The sequence below is a fragment of the Chelonia mydas genome, chromosome 8 (genome assembly GCF_015237465.2).
Source record: "Chelonia mydas isolate rCheMyd1 chromosome 8, rCheMyd1.pri.v2, whole genome shotgun sequence".
Taxonomy (NCBI): Eukaryota; Metazoa; Chordata; order Testudines; family Cheloniidae; genus Chelonia; species Chelonia mydas.
The window spans coordinates 3,010,695-3,031,720 of record NC_057854.1 but is presented as its reverse complement, the minus strand read 5'-3'; the positions used below and the strand labels follow the sequence as shown (position 1 = coordinate 3,031,720).

General features: G+C 42.5%; 1 protein-coding gene and 1 long non-coding RNA gene across 4 annotated transcripts in view; one reads left to right on the top strand and one right to left on the bottom strand.

Annotated features, from left to right (window-relative positions):
• CLINT1 (clathrin interactor 1) overlaps positions 1-10,789 on the bottom strand; it is a 76,464-nt gene extending 65,675 nt beyond the window's left edge. The window contains exon 1 of the mRNA XM_037906214.2: positions 10,567-10,789. Coding sequence (XP_037762142.1) covers positions 10,567-10,607 — 41 coding nt within the window. The 5' untranslated portion in view covers positions 10,608-10,789. The remainder of the gene's footprint in view (positions 1-10,566) is intronic.
• Positions 10,790-10,886: 97 nt separating this feature from the next.
• On the top strand, positions 10,887-20,777 carry LOC114019178. Of its 3 annotated transcripts, none has more exons than XR_003564298.3 (5): positions 10,887-10,973; positions 11,373-11,492; positions 13,423-13,588; positions 18,291-18,393; positions 18,977-20,777. It is a non-coding gene; the product is annotated as an uncharacterized LOC114019178 (long non-coding RNA). The 3 variants fall into 3 exon arrangements; XR_006292701.1 differs by having other exon boundaries at positions 18,291-19,278; positions 19,352-20,777; XR_005226400.2 differs by having other exon boundaries at positions 18,291-20,777.
• The last annotated feature ends 249 nt before the right edge of the window (positions 20,778-21,026 follow it).

The following is a 21,026-nucleotide window of genomic DNA, read 5'->3' as shown; positions in this document are numbered from 1 at the left end:
TGATTGACCAGATGCCTTTAACACGGTTGCTCAGAAAAAAGTAGAAGCTCTCTCTCTCTTGAAAACATCTCTATCTTCAAATTGTCACTTTATACACTGGAAGTTAGAGCTAATCAAGTATTTTTATTCTGTTTTTCTATTTTGTAAACCATTTTCCAATTTTGAAACAGGAGAACAATCAAAACTAATTAAAGTAAGTAGAAATATTTAAATCTCAAGCATACAAAGGCTGCATTTTAAAGTGGCACGTGAAAACAGAAATGCACATTGATATTTTTTGGCGTGGAAAAGGGACAGCCCTATCATTATGCTTTCAGTCACCACTAATTTACAGCTGAGCACTCCTCTCTTAATGGTCTTTCAGCCATTCAAGTATTCCTTTTATTTAAAGATGGACTGAGAAAACAAAAGCAGGCTCACACTCCCGATTTGTGGGGGTGGGAAAGCACCATCCCACAATCAAGGAAATCTCTTGTTTTTATTACTGAGTTCTGACATGGAGCCATCACTAAATCCGATATCCCAGTCACCTATCAGGGTACACACAATTTACTCACCCCAGAGGCCAAGAGGATCTCTTTTTTTTCCTAACGTTGCCATAAAGCCAATCTTACAACGAAGCAAAGCTATTCCAGTTAGGAGCAATTCAGAGGGATTCACAATTTTTTGCATCTGCCTCACTATCATATTGCTTCCAGAAAATGAGGAAGAGAAATGGCCATCAGCCAGCTCTACCTCTAATCTCTGTAAATGTGCTCACTGTTCATCCAAGGGGAAGAGAAAGCCAGGCACCAATGGATCCTCACTTTAAGATTTCCACTGAAACAGATCACGGCAGTCTATGCTGTCACACATGGGAAAAAAAATAAAGACAAAAAGCAGGTGCTGCATAGTTTAGTTAGAAGCTGAAATTAGAGGGTGCATACACAGCATCTGAGTGCAGGATTCTTCCTTTGGAATTCAAATGATTTAGTTACAGCTGCGATGCTTATGTATAGATTACTCGGAAAGAAGCAATCCTGATTAGAAATGTATACAATGGAAAGAAATCAGGCTTTTGGGAAGAAAGCATGTGTACAACACACTATTTATAACGCACTGTGGTAGGCAGCAAATCTGGAGGAAATAGCACAGCACTGGGAGCAAAGCACATCTGAGTTTTAAACCTGGTTCTGCTGCTCTCACACTGTGTAGTGCCAGGCAAGGCACTTCACCTCCGCCTGACTTCCCTTAGCCATAAAATGAAAGCAAGGCTTAGCTACTTGAGAGATGTCAAAGTTAGTTCATGTCTGAAGAGCACTCTAAAGATGCTTAGATCAGGCACTCGAACTAAGATTAGCATACAGTACATACAGTGCTTATCTTGGTTTTAAGTGTTGTATTTTTACACTCCATATAAGGGTAAGAGTTTCAACCAAATTGGGTCCTGTTCTATAACTAGGCTCTGAGGAACGACAGAAATACAAATAAATAATAATTAAGGAGCTCTAAGATCAAGCCATCACAGGAAGAAAGCTTGAGTGGATGAGTTATGACACACAAGCTTCCCAAAGTCTTCCTGATCACAACTGCCTTTTTAAATTTAAAATTATGTGCCCAATGAGATCACTCCACTGGCTGAACATTCTAACACCACAGAATGCCGTTACCCATTAAATGCAATTACGTATGGCAGGTCTTAGTACAAGAGGTTACAAATCATCAGTGGTACAATGCCTACGAATGCACACAAGGTAGTATGTTAAGGGACAAAGGGGCACATTTTGGAAAGTAATTTCTTCAAGCCATCCTAACCATCCTTATGAATATCAGGCAATTAGAGCTACCTTCACTTGTCTGCATGAACCACAAGACTTCATTAATATCGAAGGTCAGGTATTTCAAGATCTTAAACCACAGAAATTGCCATACTGGATCCAATTGCGGTCCATCCAAGTCCAATACCCCATATGACAGGTAGATGCTTCAAATGGAAGGTTTAAGAAACCCTGTAATAGGCAATTATGGAATAACTTGCCAGCAGACATGATTCTTCCTTACCCCAGCAGAGGTTGTAGGCCTTTGCCCAGAAGCATATGGTTTTATTTCCTTTCCAAGTTGGCAGAGGACAGATTTCACTGCTTCCTGGAAACTGAGGAATCAGAGTAATTTAGCAACACAGAACCACACCAAAAGGGTGAAATACAGCTTCATTGTAGAGGGGAAAAAATAATTAATGTTTTAAAGATTACCACGATTTACTCAGTTTTTTGGGTATTCATGTAAACCAAGTGCTCTGCACTCAAACCTATTTTGTATAATACATGTATATATTTGTGTGTATGACTACACCCACTTATCTTGCATTAAAAATATTGCTTCACTTTCTTTCATCTACCTCTTATTTTCTGGGCGATAATTTACTGGTACATTTTGGATAGAGGAAAAAAAGCTTTGCCTAAAAAACAGCGCATGGGCACAGAGGTGCAGAATTTGTGTTCTTTCAAAAATGAGTAATTTATAGTACAATATTAAATGACATGCACTAGTAACTAGAGGGATTCATTTAGAAAGGTAGACGAGTAGGTAGAGTGACTACTTGAAATTAAGCTGGAACTGTTCTCTTTGTTACTAAGCTGTTCATTCAGCCCTACAAGAAACAAAAGGCTCTGGGAAAGATGCTGCCTGTGACAGCCGTGCTCAGCAAACACAGTTACACTCTGTGCTTGTATGTATCATATAGCTTCACAATGATCTTTCTTCTCAATCCCAACACTACGTTCCTTCTCTCTCTCAGAAGGACTGAAGAGCAGAGAAGAAAAGTACATTTAAGGATGGAGAGAGTAACAATCACCTTGCTTGTAATAAGGATACAAAACGCTCACTGTTAAAGCAGTTATCACCAGGAGGTTTCATAAAGCAGCAATGGGAAGATAACTCAGGCAGTGAGGGTTAACTGTCCCTTACATAGTGATCAATATGCTCCTTGCTCTAGAGATCTTACTTATGCAGAACAAAATAAATCTTAAATATAAGGTAAAATGAAATGACCCTGGAGCTAGAGGGGAGTTTACAGGAAGGTCAGACAGCTGTAGATAAGTACTAGACAGTTATTTACCCTTCAGCTGGATATATCATGTGACAGATCATTTACCATAATACCCGCTATTACTAAGCCAATGAGCAATAACTCAGTCATGGAAGGGCTGAATACTCTGGGTGGACAAATCCATAAACCAAAAAGAAAACTGCCTGTTAACAAGCTCAACAATTACAGGCATAAGGAAAAATTGCTGAAAGTAGGTAAATGAGGTGATTTAAATCACACAGTGGGGTAATGGTAAGGCCCTACTTACATCTTGGTCACACATCAGCAAAAAAATATAAGCAACAGGGAGTTGAAAGTGAAATATAAGCCATATAACTGTAGGGTAAACTACTGATAAGCAATACTATTTAATCACTAAACATGGTGCAGACTTAACATGGCAGATACACAAGCACATGCGACTAGGCGCCAGGAACTCCAGAGTACTAGCGTTCATTACCATTGTCTCACTCTACAGAGCTGAGCACTTAATGCTAATGCAAACGTTACTATCCATTCTAAACAGGGACATGGACACTTGCTCTGCATATCAAAACACAGAAATTACCTAAATGCATATATTTGGCAGGACAGTAATAGTGAAATATGTTTCCATAAATATCCCACTTGAAGTAGGGCCTACAGTGATATGGAACTATACACTGTCACGTGGCAGTAGAGCTATATATATGCATTTACCTCTATAGCCAACAGCGAGGAGGCATGTTGAAGTGTTGTGTAGGTGACACTTTCACCCTGGGGAGGGGTATGGTCAAGTTTCAACTATCAAAGCTCCAAAGCAATTCTATGATGTCCTCCAAGAATGATTATGTAACTATGGGATCAGAACCCATCTACGAGGGGGCGGGGAGAGGGAACTATATAAGGGCAGGGAATTTAGAATTCAAGATCTCCCTCACCCTTTTAATTAACCCGTATATCCAAGTATCTCCAAAACATAAGCAGAGTAGTGACCAATCTTCTAGCTACCAATCTTCTGTACCACTAACTCATACATCTAAACTGTAATCCAAATGAAAACAGTCTGAAAACATTTGGATCATCCTGTGCTCATTACATTCATATTCTTCAGTGTGACACCTACTTTGTCTAGGCCATTCCTGGTTTTAGATCTTCCAAACCTCTTATTTCAAGATTACTTTCTCCTTATAGGAGAATGTTAATTTTTAAATTGATAAAATCAGATTGTTTAACATTTTGTACTATTATCAATTCATTTCTCACTCCAGAAGCCATGGGCATTCAGGAGATAACAGAAGCTCGGAGCAGTAAAATAATGAAATGCTGCAGAAAGTGAAACCCCTGGCTATAAAGTCAACAGATTGAGATCTGATTGTTGCTTGTCACAGTAGGTCCAAGGTTAAGTAGGATGGAGGGAACAAGTTATCAATGTGCTCTAAAAGTCTGTGATGGGAGCTTCTTAGACAACACACAAAGTTACAATGACATGTTATATTTATGCATCAGCTTTTATTCCCCCCACAGGATCCCAAACTGTTTTGCAAACTATAGAAACACAAACACATAGGAATCGTATCCACACTACTTTAAATGCAGCCACTTCAGGGGAAGAATACATTTGTTGTTTAAACAGGGCAAAGCAACAATATGCAAACAGTTCATTCAGGACAGTAAATTAAGAATACTGCATCCAACTGAAAGCAGAAGAGGGATTCAGGAAGTCAAAACATATGTACAATTACCTAAATTAGAATTTGGCAAGGATACTAGAGCTAACATTTCCATTCCTTTGAAAAGTACACCAAGGGATCTTAAGAACATAACCATACTGGGTCAGACCAAAGGTCCATCTAGCCCAGTATCCTGTCTACCAACAGTGGCCAATGCCAGGTGCCCCAGAGGGAATGAACAGAACAGGGAATCATCAAGTGATCCATCCCATGTTGCCCATTTCCAGCTTCTGGCAAACAGAGGCTAGGGACACCATCCCTGCCCATCCTGGCTAACGGCCATTGATGGATTTATCCTCCATGAATTTATCTAGTTCTTTTTTGAACTCTGTTATAGTCTTGGTTTCACAACATCCTCTGGCAAAGAGTTCCACAGGTTGACTGTGCGCTGCATGAAGAAATACTTCCTGTTTGTTTTAAATCTGCTGCCTATTAATTTCACTTGGTGACCTCTAGTTTATGTTTTAGAGTAGCAGCCGTGTTAGTCTGTATCCGCAAAAAGAAAAGGAGGACTTGTGGCACCTTAGAGACTAACAAATTTATTTGAGCATAAGCTTTCATGAGCTACAGTTAGTTGAATGACAGGGGTTTTTTTTGGACTGTGTCTTGTTTTAAACTTTCCTTTATAAGCTTCTCTGGAAAAACCTTTTATAGAATACGAAGCATTGCACACAACACAACTGAAAAAAGGAAATTTCAAGATACATAATATTTACAAAATATTCAGTCCCCATAGTTAAAATTAGCTAACATCAAGGCCTAACATGTATGTTTCACCCAAGAGACTAAGGCCAGGTTCCCACTACAAACTCTTGTCATGTGATGAGGTGTGACTTGACTGAAATAGCTATGCTGGCAAAAAACCCTACTGTAGACAATTATGCCAACAAAATTGTGCTTTTGACAGCACAGGTGATTTTACTTGTAGGGGCTGGGCTTAAATAAACAAGACCAACAAAAGCACAGATTTGCTGGTATCAGCTGCCTCTACACTAGGATTGGACAGTGTAACAGCACAGCTATACTGGCAAAGCACTACTAAAGTAGACCTTAACCTAAGTTTCTGACAGCACAGCACTTCACAACATTCTGCCAGGGCACTGGTTCAGCAATGACTCAGAGGGGAGGGTGCCACCTGAATCACCAGGATCACATCATGCAATACCCTAGATTTTTCTTCGGCAAGAAGAAGAGAGCTCTGCAGACCAGAATCAACCCTGTTTGGTAGTAGGACAGTGAACAAGATGACAGCTCAATGCAGTAGGGCTGCAGTCAAAGAGTTTATTGTTTTGTTTCAAATATTACTTAGTTTTTTAAAAAATAAAACTAACTTCCAAATGACACAAGCTCACAGATTCAAAAGGTTTCATCTGTTCCGATGTTAATTTACTTACAAGTTAATAATAACAACTCAAAAATAGCAATTTATTCCAGAAAAGATGAGAAAATTCAAGTCAGAAGCCTGCAAGCAGTAATAAGCTATGCAGACCCCATGCAGTTCCTCATACTAATACGACACATTTGAGGAATACTTGTACAGACTGTGATATTTAGTAGCCTATGTTTTAAAATACTTCTGAACATCTCTGTGAAAAATGTGGTAATTAGAGACAGCAGGGATAAAATTAAAGGTGCAAAATCCCCTCCATAGATAGCAACAGAACTACATTAAGCACTTGGTTTAGGCCCCAAACTATTTTCAACTGGCCAGTAAAGACATGGCATGAAATTATTGTTCATGTACAACTACTCAGTAAACCTATAAATTTAACAAGAAAAAAGTGTGAAGACTATTAAAAGGTTATATTAATAGCTAAAAATACTCAGATCACACAGTGGAAACTGGAATTGTGTCTTCCCAAAACTTAAAGGGATACGATCAGGTAGTCAAAATAAAAAATTACAACTTTATTAAACATAAAAATCTCACAAAACTTCAGTTAAAATAGAAATATTTTCATGAAATTGAAGTAATCAAGATAACTTCTTTTTGGGGGGATTTAAATATTCCTCTTTAGTGTTTGGTTTGCAACCGCCACTGCCTGGGTCCCAACCTGCAATTTGCTGTGCATGGGTCCCTGGACCAACATGGAGCCAAGTGAATGGGGTTGTGTGTGGGCACAAGGGTCTACCCACATTAATAAACTCCAGGATCAGTGCCTTGGAATGGAAGCTCTTTGAGGACAGGACCACATTTTTGTTATATGTATGAACAGTTCCTCACACAATGGGAAGTTAACCCCGTTTTGGACATCTAGGTACTACTGCAAAGTGATGCTAGTGCAGCTAAATCAAAAAGTAAAACTAGACAACTCAGTTTCTATCTAAACTGAGGGAAGCATACAAAGTAAACACCTTAAAAATGTTAATTATAAACTTGGATCTTTATTTGCACTTTTCATAATCTAAAGAACTGTTCTGTCATCTCTTGTCATGCCCAGTCTATTTTCAGATTATAAACTCTCCGGGGCAGGGAATGTGTTTTATACCTCTTCTGGAATTTCATCTAGCACATGCAGATGTTAATAACAAAATAAAAAAAAAATAAGTAGTAATAGTAGTAACTTAAAAACAAATGATTACTAACTCCACAATGTCTTTTTTAGAGAATGAGAGCCTAGAAAGTCTAGAAGTGGTTCTCCAATTTGACATCTGAGATGACTGATCAAACAGAGCTCTAAGCCAGCAAAAGACAAAGTGAAGGACACAGGTCATTGTGGTGTGGATCACAACCAAAGAATAGAAATCAATGATTGAATGGAAGTCTTCTTTTGTTATCAAGATATTTCCAACATAAACTTTTTGTATGAATTTATATAACAGATCAGTAAGTTACAATAGTAAGAAGGCCAAAATCAGCTTTACGTGGAACCAAGGTCTAGGAGATAAAATAAGCAAAAGACTTCAAATTAAAGTTTTCAGAACTGTGTTTTCAAGTTACTTGCACACATTTCAAGCCACTTCCTTATTTAAATCCCATTCTCCCTCTTCAAAGGGAGAAAGTGTTACTCTTGTTAAAATTCAACACTGTAGAAATAGAGGATTTTTTGAATGACTGATTTTTAATAATAAACAGAGTGGAGAAGCTACTATAATGGTCAAAGCCAATGGATATGGCACTAGACATGAATAAGGAGACTGAGTTCTATTCCTAGCTCTTTCACTGAATATCTCAGCTTCCTTCTATATTAATGTTTAGGAAAGTAAAATAAATGTGTATGTATATTTGTTTATAACAAAACCTATGCAACAAAAACTAAACCCTGACAATGTCTTTTTAAAATCTGGAATTCAAGATCAGCACAGGAATACTAGAAACTGAAGGCCAACAAAACCTGACATACCACTTTTTCTATCTATTAAAACTAGTGTCCGCCATTGACAAGGATCAATTGCTCTCATAAAAAGGAGACTCAGCAGAGAAAAGGTAAACAACTTCCTGAGAAAAAGTCTTACACCTGCATATTTAAATGTCAACTTTGTTTCCTGTCCTAGAAAAGTCTCAGTTGTTACTGAGTCAGGGTGCACCAGGAAGCAAAATGAATACTTAACCAGTGTCAATAAGAAACCGCTGTTCCTCTTCAGCTGGCTGTTTCTAAAGCAGGTTAAAAACTGGTTAAAAACTGTTCAGACAAACTAGAGTAACTGAAGATTAAACAAATAGAGTCATGTTTTGAAAGACAGATTCTTAAATTTTAAGGTCAGAAGTGACTATTAGATCATGTAGTCTAACCGCCTGTATAGCACAGGCTAGAGAATTTCATCCAGTTACTCCTGTACCGAAGCTGATAGCTCATGCAAAGTTGCAAAAAGTTTACCATTAAATAAAAACTGCATTCTCTGATGCAGACACATTTTGGGTGAAATTCTCAGTCTTTTCTCCACCACAACAAATAAGGAATGGCAGAGAAACACACTAAGTGATAACTCATGTCATGCTACATTCTTCAAAATGAGACAAAGGTGATGGTCATGATGATAGTAACCAAGGCAGCCAGGCTAGTGATAGAATTTCTCGTGTGCAGCATGTAACTATGCAAATAGCTGAGTCTACATGTTAGGTTGCCCTAAGGTACCTTACATCAACCTAATTCTGTAAGCATCTACATGAAAATGTAGCTCCCACCAATGTAACTCGCCCACTACATTGACTTAATTCCACCTCCAGAAGAGAAGTAGCACTTAGGTCGATGTAATCAGGTCGACACAGCATCAGTGTAGACACTGCATTGCTTACATTGACTGTTGCTGCCTTTCAGAAGCCATCCCACAATGCCCCATACTGACAGTTAAATCACTGCAAGCACTCCTTGTGAGGACACGATACAAGGAGCATAGTGTGGATGTGCAAAACCAATTTAACTACTGTGGTGGCTGTCTGTTGATGTAACTTAAACCAGCTTCATTTTGTAGTGTAGACTTGCCCTAAACTATCTGGGGTTTTTTAAGGTCCTCACAAAAGGAGTGTTTTATTTCCTGGATTGCTTTTTCCCCACCCACTCCAGCTCTGGCCTAAAGGCTGTGAGTCAGTTATAGCCACAGTAGCGATAAGGTGCAGCATGTGAATTCGAGGCGGGGGGGGGGGGGGGGGGGGTGTGGCAGAAAACTTGAGAGAAGAGGAAATGAAGCTTTGCAAGTATTCTGGGGATTTCTTCCAGTACAGGTCATTTTTTAAGTGTAACACTTCTTCTCCCACCTGAGAGGCCTGGAGGTCATGACAGGGGCCAAATAAGCAAGGGTCAGCTGCAAAGACAGTGAACTTGGGGAGCAAAGGGGGGGCGGGGAAGACTAGCAGTTAGCCATGACAGAGGGCAGATCATCCAGAAGAGAGGTGGATGAGAGGGGCAGCAGCCATGATGTGGGGGCAAATCAGCGATAATAATGGGAGGGAGGGAGGCAGATCAGCTAAAGGAGGGAGAGGCATTGAGGTTGTCAGAGGGGCATCAGCCATGATGGGATGCGGTGGAAGGGAAGGCTGAGAGAGGAGCAGCAGCCATGACGGGACACATGGGGGGGGGGGGCAGATGAAGCTGTGAGGGGGCAGCAGCCATGATGGGACACACCGGGGGGGGGGGGCAGGGGCAGATGAGGCTGTGAGGGGGCAGCAGCCATGACGGGACACACTGGGGGGGGGGGCAGGGGCAGATGAGGCTGTGAGGGGGCAGCAGCCATGACGGGACACACGGGGGGGGGGGGGCAGGGGCAGATGAGGGGACACACGGGGGGGGGGGCGCAGGGGCAGATGAGGCTGTGAGGGGGCAGCGGCAGATGAGGCTGTGAGGGGGCAGCGGCCATGACGGGACACACGGCGGGGGCAGCAGCCATGACGGGACACACTGGGGGGGGGGGCAGGGGCAGATAAGGCTGTGAGGGGGCAGCAGCCATGACGGGACACACGGGGGGGGGGGCAGGGGCAGATGAGGGGACACACGGGGGGGGGCGCAGGGGCAGATGAGGCTGTGAGGGGGCAGCGGCAGATGAGGCTGTGAGGGGGCAGCGGCAGATGAGGCTGTGAGGGGGCAGCGGCCATGACGGGACACACGGGGGACAGGGAGGTAGAAGGGCTAGTCACAAGGTATGGGGTCAGAAGCCATAACGGGGGAGTCAGCTGAAGGGGCCGTGAGGGCAGCACGAGGAGACAGCTTGGCATGGGGGGGGAGGGGCAAGGGGGGGCGCCCGCCAGCTCAACAGGGGGCGGGGCAGCGGCCACGTCGGAGGGCAGGAAGGGCCCAGCGGGGGGTAAGCGCGCGGCCGCAGGCCCGGACCCCGACACCCCATAATACTCACGCCTTGTCCACCAGCTCCCGGACTTTCCACATATTGAGCATGGCGGCGCAGAGCGCTCCCCGGCCTAGGTCCCCTGCTCCGCCGCCCGGAGCCCCGCTCGCCGCTCCCTGGGCCCCCGCCGCCGAGGCACCGCCAGGCCAGACCCGCCTCGGCTCGCCACCTCCTCCTCACCCCACAGCTCAACGGCACCCACGGACGCGGCGCGGCCTCCGGAAGCCGACACCGCATGCCCGCACGGCCTGCTGGGACTTGTAGTCCGCTCCCAGGCGGGGAGCGGCGGCAGCCGCTCTCGGCCTTATCCCTCGCAAGGCATGCTGGGGGAGGGATTCCTCTTTTGCCCCGCTACGCTTGCTGGGAGTTGTAGTCCTCGTGGGGTAATCGGAAGAACTGTGGGAGTTCCTCGCAAGGTAGTCTGGGAAGGGTAGCCTGTCTTCTTGGGGGGCATCGCTTCCCTCCGCGGGCTGTCGTTGGGGTTTATGACATGTCTGCAGACAGTGCTGGGGGGGGCGGGGGGACTGCAGCGTCGGGGCACCCCCTCCTCGGAGCACAGCCTCTCTCCCCAGTGCCCCGGAGCCCTCCCCACTGGGCGAGACAGCCGCCCGCTCCTCTTTCATCAGCCTGGGCACAATTCGGTTTTTTCATTTGTTTTAAAAAATAATTCTCACGGAGAATATCGCTGTATTTTTCAACTTTTTTTTAATCTATTTAATTTTTCACGGTTGTGGGAAATTTGGGGGTGGGGGGGAGGGAGGGGTGTCCGACAATAATTATTTAATGCAAACTTCACAAAGCCAAAAAACTTTTAGGAGCCAAATCAGCTGGGAGGAAGAATTGAATCAGAAAAATGTGAAGGATACGTGGAAATCATGTAAGAGTGGCTTTGCGAGATGCTCAAAAAAAAACCGCAATCAAAGAAGACCATGCAGGTAAAACAACAACAACAACCTGGTTTAGAGGGGAAAGCAGCTATACAAATTATATATATATATATATTTACAGTTGGAAGGGTGGGTAAAGATGACAAGAGTCAAGCCCCATTATCCTGGGGGCTCAACACACATAAATTAACATTGTCCCTGCCCCCAAAGTGCTTGCAATCTAATTTAAGTCAAGTTGCAACAAGTGATTGTAAATCTGGGGTAGAGATGACAAGATCATGAGGTTCCGTAGGCTGTCTACGTGCACTATTTGATGGCTCGTTTAACTGCACAAGAAGTTTTAAGGGCAGGAAGGAAAACAAAGTACCCTATTTTATTGAATATCCACCAACATTTGGAAGTGAATAAATGGGGACAAAATAAAATGGAGACACAGTTTTGAATAACAAGGAAATACACTGACACAAGAGAGCATTTTTGGAGGAATGTCATGAGAAAATAAATATTTTGCTTCAATATTATGGTCTGAGTGTTTGCAGTAGGGACAATTGGTTAGTGTACAGTTGTTCTAATTAATTACCACAGCGGTCAAACTTAAAATGTTTATAACAGTTTATTACCACTCATTAACTTTCATTTGGCATTGTGGGTGCTCAGTATCTTTGAAAATCAAGTTGTAGGTGTATTAAGATAGGAACTGAAATATACTGAGGAACTCCAAATTAGTAGGCCCTTTTTGAAAATGTTGGCTTATGGTCACACCACAAACCATTGTTATACATCAGATGAGTAACCAGGTAGTCTGCCGCCCCGTCTTATGCTCTAGTTACAACATGGCCTTTGCCTTTCATCCTATTTATGTGTATTTAATAGATTCTCTTGAAACACCAGCACAGATTAATTTCTTCTTTTAGGGCCATGCAAGAAATGACAAGGACACAGGTCTATGCAGATAACTATTTAAACCACAAAACAATTATATAAGAATAACTTCTGATTAAAATATGTTTTTAGCCTCCAGGCTTATGCATTTTATATATATATATATATATATATATATATATATAATGGTCCAATAAGAGGTGTCACATTACCTCTTTTGGCCATTTTTTCCCTACAGAATACATGTGGAACTAGGTAGAAACATTTTCTTTAATAATGATAATTATCTTACTTAGATTAAAAGAAAATAGGAATCCAGAGTTAAGAATAAAATTCTGTCATTGTGATTTCTTTTTTGTTTATGATTTATACATCACCATGACTATGCCTTCCACTTTACAAATTATTTAATAGCGTCCCTGCCCTCAAGGCATTGCTTAGGTATTGAGACATGTATGCAAAACAGTCCACCGAATACTTGACCAACATTCGGAAATAGGGACCACTACACAGTTAAGACTAGTTTGTGACATGTATATTGGAGAAGATGCAGTGCTTCATCATCCTAGAGGCAATATCAGGAAGCACGAGAAAGGCAGGCTACTTCCCAGAGCTCTCTAATTGCACCGGGGTGGGGAAAGCCATCTGTCACGCACCTTTAGAGGATGCACCATACATGTCCTGTGTGGAACTGGCTGGGAGCCATGGTTCTGTCTACTTGCTATGGCTTTTCTAGTCAGTTGTTCCCATTGGTAACAACTAAACATCAACCCCTCAGCTATCCTGAGCCCAGGGGCTGCTTGTCTGACTGGCCTTTACTCTCTCCCCCTACAAAAAGAACAGGTGGCTGGGTAGGGGAATCATAATATAATTTCCAAAGGACTTGTGAATTTTTAAACGGCTGCATTAAAAGGTCAATGACATGTCATGGCACATTTTTAGAAAGATTCCATTTAGATACAAATCTGCTTATACAGCAGGTTTTCTATAATTCTCTTCTCTCTTCATTATTAAACATAATGTATTCCTGAGACACATTAGCAACTTCTCCCAGGTTGTTGAGATCATCTGGGTTGACCTAGCTCTCTGCTCCTAGGTTCCATCTTCATCTGGATGAGTAAGGTGAGAACAAAGGATGTGCAAAGCAGACGGAGGCAGTCATCGTAGTGGGCAGGGAAGAGGATTTTCCTGGCTGCATTTTATATTAGATGAGTGAGGCAAGAAGCACGGAGATTGAAAAGGAGGAGGTTGCAGTAATCAAGGTGAGAAGTGATCGGAGCTTGCATCAGGAGCTTAGCATTGAGAATGGGCAGATGCTGGCTATGTAGAGGAATAATTGGCAAGATTCAGCAATAGCAGCAATGTGAGGAGGAGGAAAGAGAAGATGAAAATGATACATAGATTGTGGATCTGTGGAACAGGAAAGGGAGTGGAATCCCTGACAATGGAGAAGGAGTAAAGGAGAGGGGTTTGGGAGTTAAAATGAGGCATTGGTTGTTACCACGTTGAGTTTGTAGCAGGACAGATTGACATTTCAGAAAGGGGTCAGAAGAGCAAGACCGAAAGGAAAGGGAATGGCAAGGTGAAGCACGTGCACATTTGGAGCTAGTACAAGTTCAGCTGCGTCTGGTACATGCAGAAGCCTTGTCTCTGCTACTCACAAAAGAGCAAATCAATTAAAGGAAACTAAAGAAGGAGGAATCATACATTAAAGCTGCCCCAAGAGAATATTAACTTGCTTAAATTACTTGTCAACAAAGTGTTGCAAGATTTATCTTCAGATATTACTTGTCAGTGCAAGGGTATTGAGCAGTTATCATAACAACTCCCTTGCGATACAATGACAACTATGGGGCTAGGGCAGTGATTCCATAGATAAGATTGTCAGGAAGTTCCCATTCTAAACTCAGTTTTGATATCTATCTATCTATCCCCATACACCCTATCTATCTATCTATCTATCCATCCATCCATCCCCTTACACCCCTTCTGTCTGTCTATCCATCCCCATACACCCCTTCTGTCTGTCTATCTATCCATCCATCCCCATACACCCCTTCTATCTATCTCTATCCATCTATCCCCTTACACCCCTTCTATCTATCTATCCCCTTACACCCCTTCTATTTATCTGTCTATCTATCCCCTTACACCCCTTCTATTTATCTATCCCCATACACCCCTTCTATTTATCTGTCTATCTATCCCCTTACACCCCTTCTATTTATCTATCCCCATACACCCCTTCTATTTATCTGTCTATCTATCCCCATACACCCCTTCTATCTATCTATATCTGTCTATCTATCCCCTTACACCCCTTCTATCTATCTCTCTCTCTATCTATCCCCATATACCCCTTCTATCTATCTATCCCCATATACCCCTTCTATCTATCTATCCCCATATACCCCTTCTATCTATCTATCCCCATATACCCCTTCTATTTATCTGTCTATCTATCCCCTTACACCTCTTCTATCTATCTGTCTATCTATCCCCTTACACCCCTTCTATCTATCCCCTTACACCCCTTCTATCTATCTATCTATCTGTCCAACCCCATACACCCCATCTATCTGTCTATCTATCCCCTTACACTCCTTCTATCTATCTATCTATCTGTCCCCTTACACCCCTTCTATCTATCTATCTATCCATCCCCATACACCCCATTTATCTATCTATCCATCCCCATACACCCCATTTATCTATCCATCCATCCCCATACACCCCTTCTATCTATCTATCTATCTATCTATCTATCTATCTATCTATCTATCTATCCCCTTACACCCCTTCTATCTATCTATCTATCCGTCCCCATACACCCCTGCTATCTATCCGTCCCCATACACCCCTGCTATCTATCCGTCCCCATACACCCCTGCTATTTATCTATCTATCCCCATACACCCCTTCTATCTGTCTATCTATCTATCCCCATACACCCCTTCTATCTATCTATCCCCATACACCCCTTCTATCTGTCTATCTATCTATCCCCATACACCCCTTCTATCTGTCTATCTATCCATCCCCATACACCCCTGCTATTTATCTATCCATCCCCATACACCCCTGCTATTTATCTATCCATCCCCATACACCCCTGCTATCTGTCTATCTATCTATCCATCTATCCCCATACACCCCTTCTATCTATCTATCCCCATACACCCCTTCTATCTATCTATCTATCCATCCCCATACACCCCTTCTATCTATCTATCTATCCATCCCCATACACCCCTGCTATCTATCCATCCCCATACACCCCTGCTATTTATCTATCCATCCCCATACACCCCTGATATCTATCTATCTATCTATCTATCTATCCCCATACACCCCTTCTATCTATCTATCCCCATACACCCCTTCTATCTATCTATCTATCCATCCCCATACACCCCTGCTATCTATCCATCCCCATACACCCCTGCTATTTATCTATCCATCCCCATACACCCCTGATATCTATCTATCTATCTATCTATCTATCTATCTATCTATCTATCTGTCTATCCCCATACACCCCTGCTATTTATCTGTCTGTCTATCCCCATACACCCCTGCTATTTATCTGTCTATCTGTCTATCTATCCCCTTACACCCCTTCTATCTATCCCCTTACACCCCTTCTATCTATCCCTTTACACCCCTTCTATCTATCTATCTATCTATCCATCCTCATACACCCCTGCTATCTATCTGTCCCCATACACCCCTTCTATCTATCTATCTATCCATCTATCCCCATACACCCTTATCGTCCTTGAGTGCTCCTTTAGCACCTCGATCATCCAGTGGCTCCACTGGTTGTTTAGCAGGCTTCCTTCTTCTGATGTACTTAAAAAAAAATCGCTATTACTTTTTGAGTCTTTGGCTAACTGTTCCTCAAATTCTTTTTTGGCCTTCCTAATTGTATTTTTACACTTCAGTTGTCAGTGTTTGTGCTCCTTTCTATTTTCCTCACGAGGATTTAACTTCTACTTTTTAAAGGATGCTTTTTGCCTCTCACTGCTTCTCTTACTTTGTTGTTTCGCCACGGTGGCTCTTTTTTGGTTCTCTTACTATGTTTTTTAATTTGGGGTATACATTTAAGTTGAGCCTCTATTATGGTGTCTTTAACAAGTTTCCACGCAGCTTGCAGAGATTTCACTTTTGGCACTGTACCCTTTAATTTCTGTTTAATTAACCTCCTCATTTTTGTGTTGTTCCCCTTTCTGAAATTAAATGCTACAGTGTTGGGCTGCTGTGGTGTTTTTCCTGCCACAGGGATATTAAATTTAGTTATATTGTGGTTACTATTACCAAGCAGTCTAGCTATATTCACCTCTTGGACCAGATCCTGTGCTCCACATAGGACTAGATCAAGAATTGATCAAGATCTGTCGAGTTATCTAATCATATGAAATTTTGGCATGCTTAGTCTTATGCCAGAGGAGAATTTTTCTTTAGAAAGCTTGAGGTCAATTGGATGTTCCTTTTTCAAGCTATGGTACTGTATTTCATTCAAGAAAATTGCAGAAAATGTAAATGAACATTTGCCTTAACTATGCCCCACATACATCTCTGTACATCAGCCTTTTATTTTAATTGTCCCCACAAAGCAGACCAGACAGCACGTGAAAAATCTGTTGCAACCTAATGCTCAAGTAATGACTTGAAAAATGAAACTTTTAAAGCATAGCTGTTCTTGAATGGATCTATGAACAGAAACGGGTGTGGTAGCAAAAATGTGATGATATAGTTATACCTGTATTCAGCGTTTCCACTTTCTGAAGTCTTTCTGTGTATCTGTCTGTCTGTCCATCTGTCTAGGTGCTGATATGGCCCCCATCATCATAGCATCTAAGTGAATATGGCAATACAATTTTATGCAACATCCAGTTCAATATCCCAAATGGGACCTGATAGCTTAAGATTGGTGATAGGATGCAGACTATCTTGACTGCTGGTTCAAATCTAGGCTGATTTAGAAATGACCAAAAGGTTTTAACTCCTAAAGCAGGACTAGGATCTGTGCATTTGTAGCCACAATTTCTGGAATGGTCCTTAACACAGCTTGTTTTTGGCAACGCTTGCAGTTAAGCTGTACTCAGCACCAATTCAGCTGCACCCATTACAGATACCCATTGTCAGGTACTTATCCTTATCATTGTCAATGACATCTTGTAGCAGTGAGTTCCACAGGTTAAGTATGTGCTGTAACGCCCAAGTGGCAAGCTGGGTGTGGAAGCTTGCTGCGTGATACCTGTGCTTGCTCTGTGCTACCATATTCTGTGGATAAACAGAGGACTTTGGTCTCCAGGAGGATGAGTACAACAGTTTTCATTAGCACTACATAAAGAAGAAATAATGTAAATTATCACAACACACTTCAGAGAGAGATGGTGAATAGAGAGGGGAAGTTTCAGACACAGGCAGAGCGGGATAACAATGAATACCAGAGCTCGGGCAATCTAGCATCTCCAGGATGTAGGGAGATTAACACTCTTGCTAATCTCACCTGTATTAGCACATACCACAGGCGTGTTCAAGTTAGTGGAGGATTTAAAAGTAAGAAAATGTTAGGAGGAATGTCAAGAAAAATGTAGTATGACTAGGCAATAGCGACTGCACAACTAACATTGAGACAAGCTTTTCATTTAAAGTAGGAATGAAATAGTTGTTTTTAACCCACTGGTGATTTAATCTAGCCTCCAGATTTTACACATGAACTCTTCTGAGCCCCACTGAATTTTCTAAAAGACATTTGTTTTAAGAATTAGTTACTTTGGAATTTGATATGTCTCACTTTTTTTCTAGATCCCTCTAAACAACCACAGACCCTATAAACCCTGAACTTCTCTCTCACACACACACACAAGTTGATCATATGTGCACTGCATCACAAGCTGCAGATTCTCCAGGTAACATTTTATCCGCCATAACATTTTCTGTCTCCGCCAAATGTAGGTGACAGCTCTCCAGCTACTGCCTGTTTCCAGCACTACCTGTCAGCCTTCTTGACTCACCAGCTGGGCTCAGTGTAGAGCCCTGTGGAGCTAGAGACAGAGAGGTGAGTTTCACAGCGGTCTGCAGGATAGTGGAACAGGCAGTTATGGGGGATATAGGGAGTGAATGCTCCATTTGGAAAGAGTGGAGAGGGGAGAATGGGTCGAGGAGAGATCTGGGGGAGATCAATGCCACCCTATCCATATCCCCCTTTAATATTGTCCTTTCTCCTGTAGTACCCTTGGAACAGGGGAAAATGCTTTCCTTTACCTCTAGCACTTCCAGTTTGAGGAACTGTCTGTGGTTCATCTTCATAGGACGTTCCTGTTGGCAAACCCCAGGTGCCTCGAAGTGTTCTGAGAAGTAGAAATGGTAGCTCTTACCCTTAGATCGCTGTAGGGCCTAAGCCCTACCTGCCCCCTTATTGTGTTGGCAGGAGACAGGAAATGTGTGAGTGCTGGATGAAAGTATCGGGGTGGGCAGGATAACATCTCAGGAGTGGGGCTAGCAGCCCTGCCGCTCAGACAACTTCCCCTGCTGCCAAAACACCTGTAGTTTGTTCATGAAAGTGCCCCACAGGGAGGAAATATTGACCATTAACCTTATGCTGCATGCAGTCTTAGCTCTGTTTTCTTTCCCCATGTCAGCAATCACCAGTGTGCTCGGTGTTTTCAGTTAAGAAGAAAAAGTGGAAGTGCTGGGGTTGCCAGCTAATGACAGATGCTGAATGTTTTGAGCTTTTCCTACAAGCCAGTAAAAAGAAACTTTGTGCACTACTCTGCTACTTTCCTTGAGGCTTTCAGACCAGATTTTCAAAGATAAGTGCCTACGTTGCACCTGTAAAACATGTACACGTGGGGAAAACAGCTATTGGTGTGTGTCACCGCTACCTATTTTGTGCCCACAAATGCCTGTTTGTCCCTGGCTGTGCATACTGCATGGAATATATGTAGGTGCCTGTCTCTGAAAATGTAGCCTTCAGAACAGCTATATGTGAGTATATTCCTTCTTTACTTCCGCAGCTCACCTGCAGATTCTTTACTCTCTCACACACATCCTCGGCTCTGATATATTCTGGTTATCCAGAGGCTGGATGCTTGTTGGGCCTGTTGCTGCAATACAGCACTTGCTGAAAGTTCTTACATGCATTGCTGTCTCTCCACAGCAGCTCTTCCTGGTGTTTAGCTATTCAGTCCACGAAGGAGGTGAAACAAGGAAGAGGCTGCTGCCTGCTTTTTGTAACCTTCAGCCGTCAGACAGGTTTTTCCTGGTTATCAGTCAACTCTTGGAGTTCTTCTACTCCAGTGACACTGGCCAGAGATGAAGAACTAGTAGCAACAACATGTTACAACACAGGGTTGAACCAGAAGCACGTACCAGACTTGAGGCTGGGATTCTTAGGATCGGCTGTGGGCATAAATGTTCCCATTCGCTATTATGTCTTTATGTGTTTAGTCTGCATCACTGAACTTTGTTCCTGACTCCAAACCAGAAAAGTCTTTCCCCTCACTGCTTTCAAGTATATCGCAAAACAAACTATGACCCAGATTCTCTGCTATGTCCAGCCACAGCATGAGGGGAGAGAAGGCTGCAAGGTAGCTTGCTGTGTTTCTGTGATTCTCAAGCCAGCTCTGCTTTGACTCTTGCACTGCTTAGAGCAATTGAGGAGTTGCTGTAAATGCAGCAATTGGCCACGCCATGATGAAACATTCCACCAGCTGAGGATACTGGGAATACAGAGGGCTCCAGCCACACTCCCTCCTTGTCCCCAGCATGCTGCTTACACCAAAGGCTAAAGGGGGTGGTGTAGCGATGGGAACCAGCTATGATGGTATACAACCTCACAATTTGGGAATCCCCAGCCAGAGAGGTACAGCCAATTTGCAACCAGAGAATCTGTCCCTCTCCAAGGTGGAGGCTCTGGGGAAAGAAATACCTAAAAGATCTGTTCAGATTTAGTTTTGATCTTCCCTCAATGGGCTTCAGTTAGATCATAGTTAAAATAAATCTCCAAAAAGGAAAAGAACGGGGAAAAGTGCTGCTGTTTATGTAACTCTTAAAAATAAAATAAAATAATGTTTTGCTGAGTTTCTCTTCTATCCCTGATAAGTCTCTGTCAGGTCATCGAATATCTCCAAGAAAGCCACGCAGACCCACGTACTCCTTGGGGGAGGATCTCTCAGTGTATTGGATATCTTTGGAGGGGAAATGGTGTTTTGAGCAGCTTTCAATTCCATGTTCCTCTCACCCCTCTTCTCTTCTGTTTCAATTGCTTGGAAGTGGTTGGTTTTTTTTTTGGTTTTTTTTTTAAAGCAGCACTTTAAAGGCTGCTGTTGACTTTTAGTGCTTAGAAACGGGCTTTTACAGAAAAGCTCATGTGGAAAACAAAACAGTTTTCATGGATGAAAATAAAAATGTAAAGTCAAATTAAAATGAGGTGAAAGTGATGAGACTGTTTTCATTGTCATTTGAGGGAAATGTAAAATGGGAGCATACAGTATCAATTATTAGGGTTTAAACCCTCAAGCTTCACAATATAAGACAACAGCTAGCTGTTGGGGGCTAAGAGTAGATTTTCCTGGAGTGCGATTTATCCCTTGTCAGGGTTTCTTGCTTTGAAACCTCTGGTACTGGCCACTGTCGAGTAAAGGATACTGGATGGGATGAACCAGAGGTTTGATCCAGGCTGCTAATTCC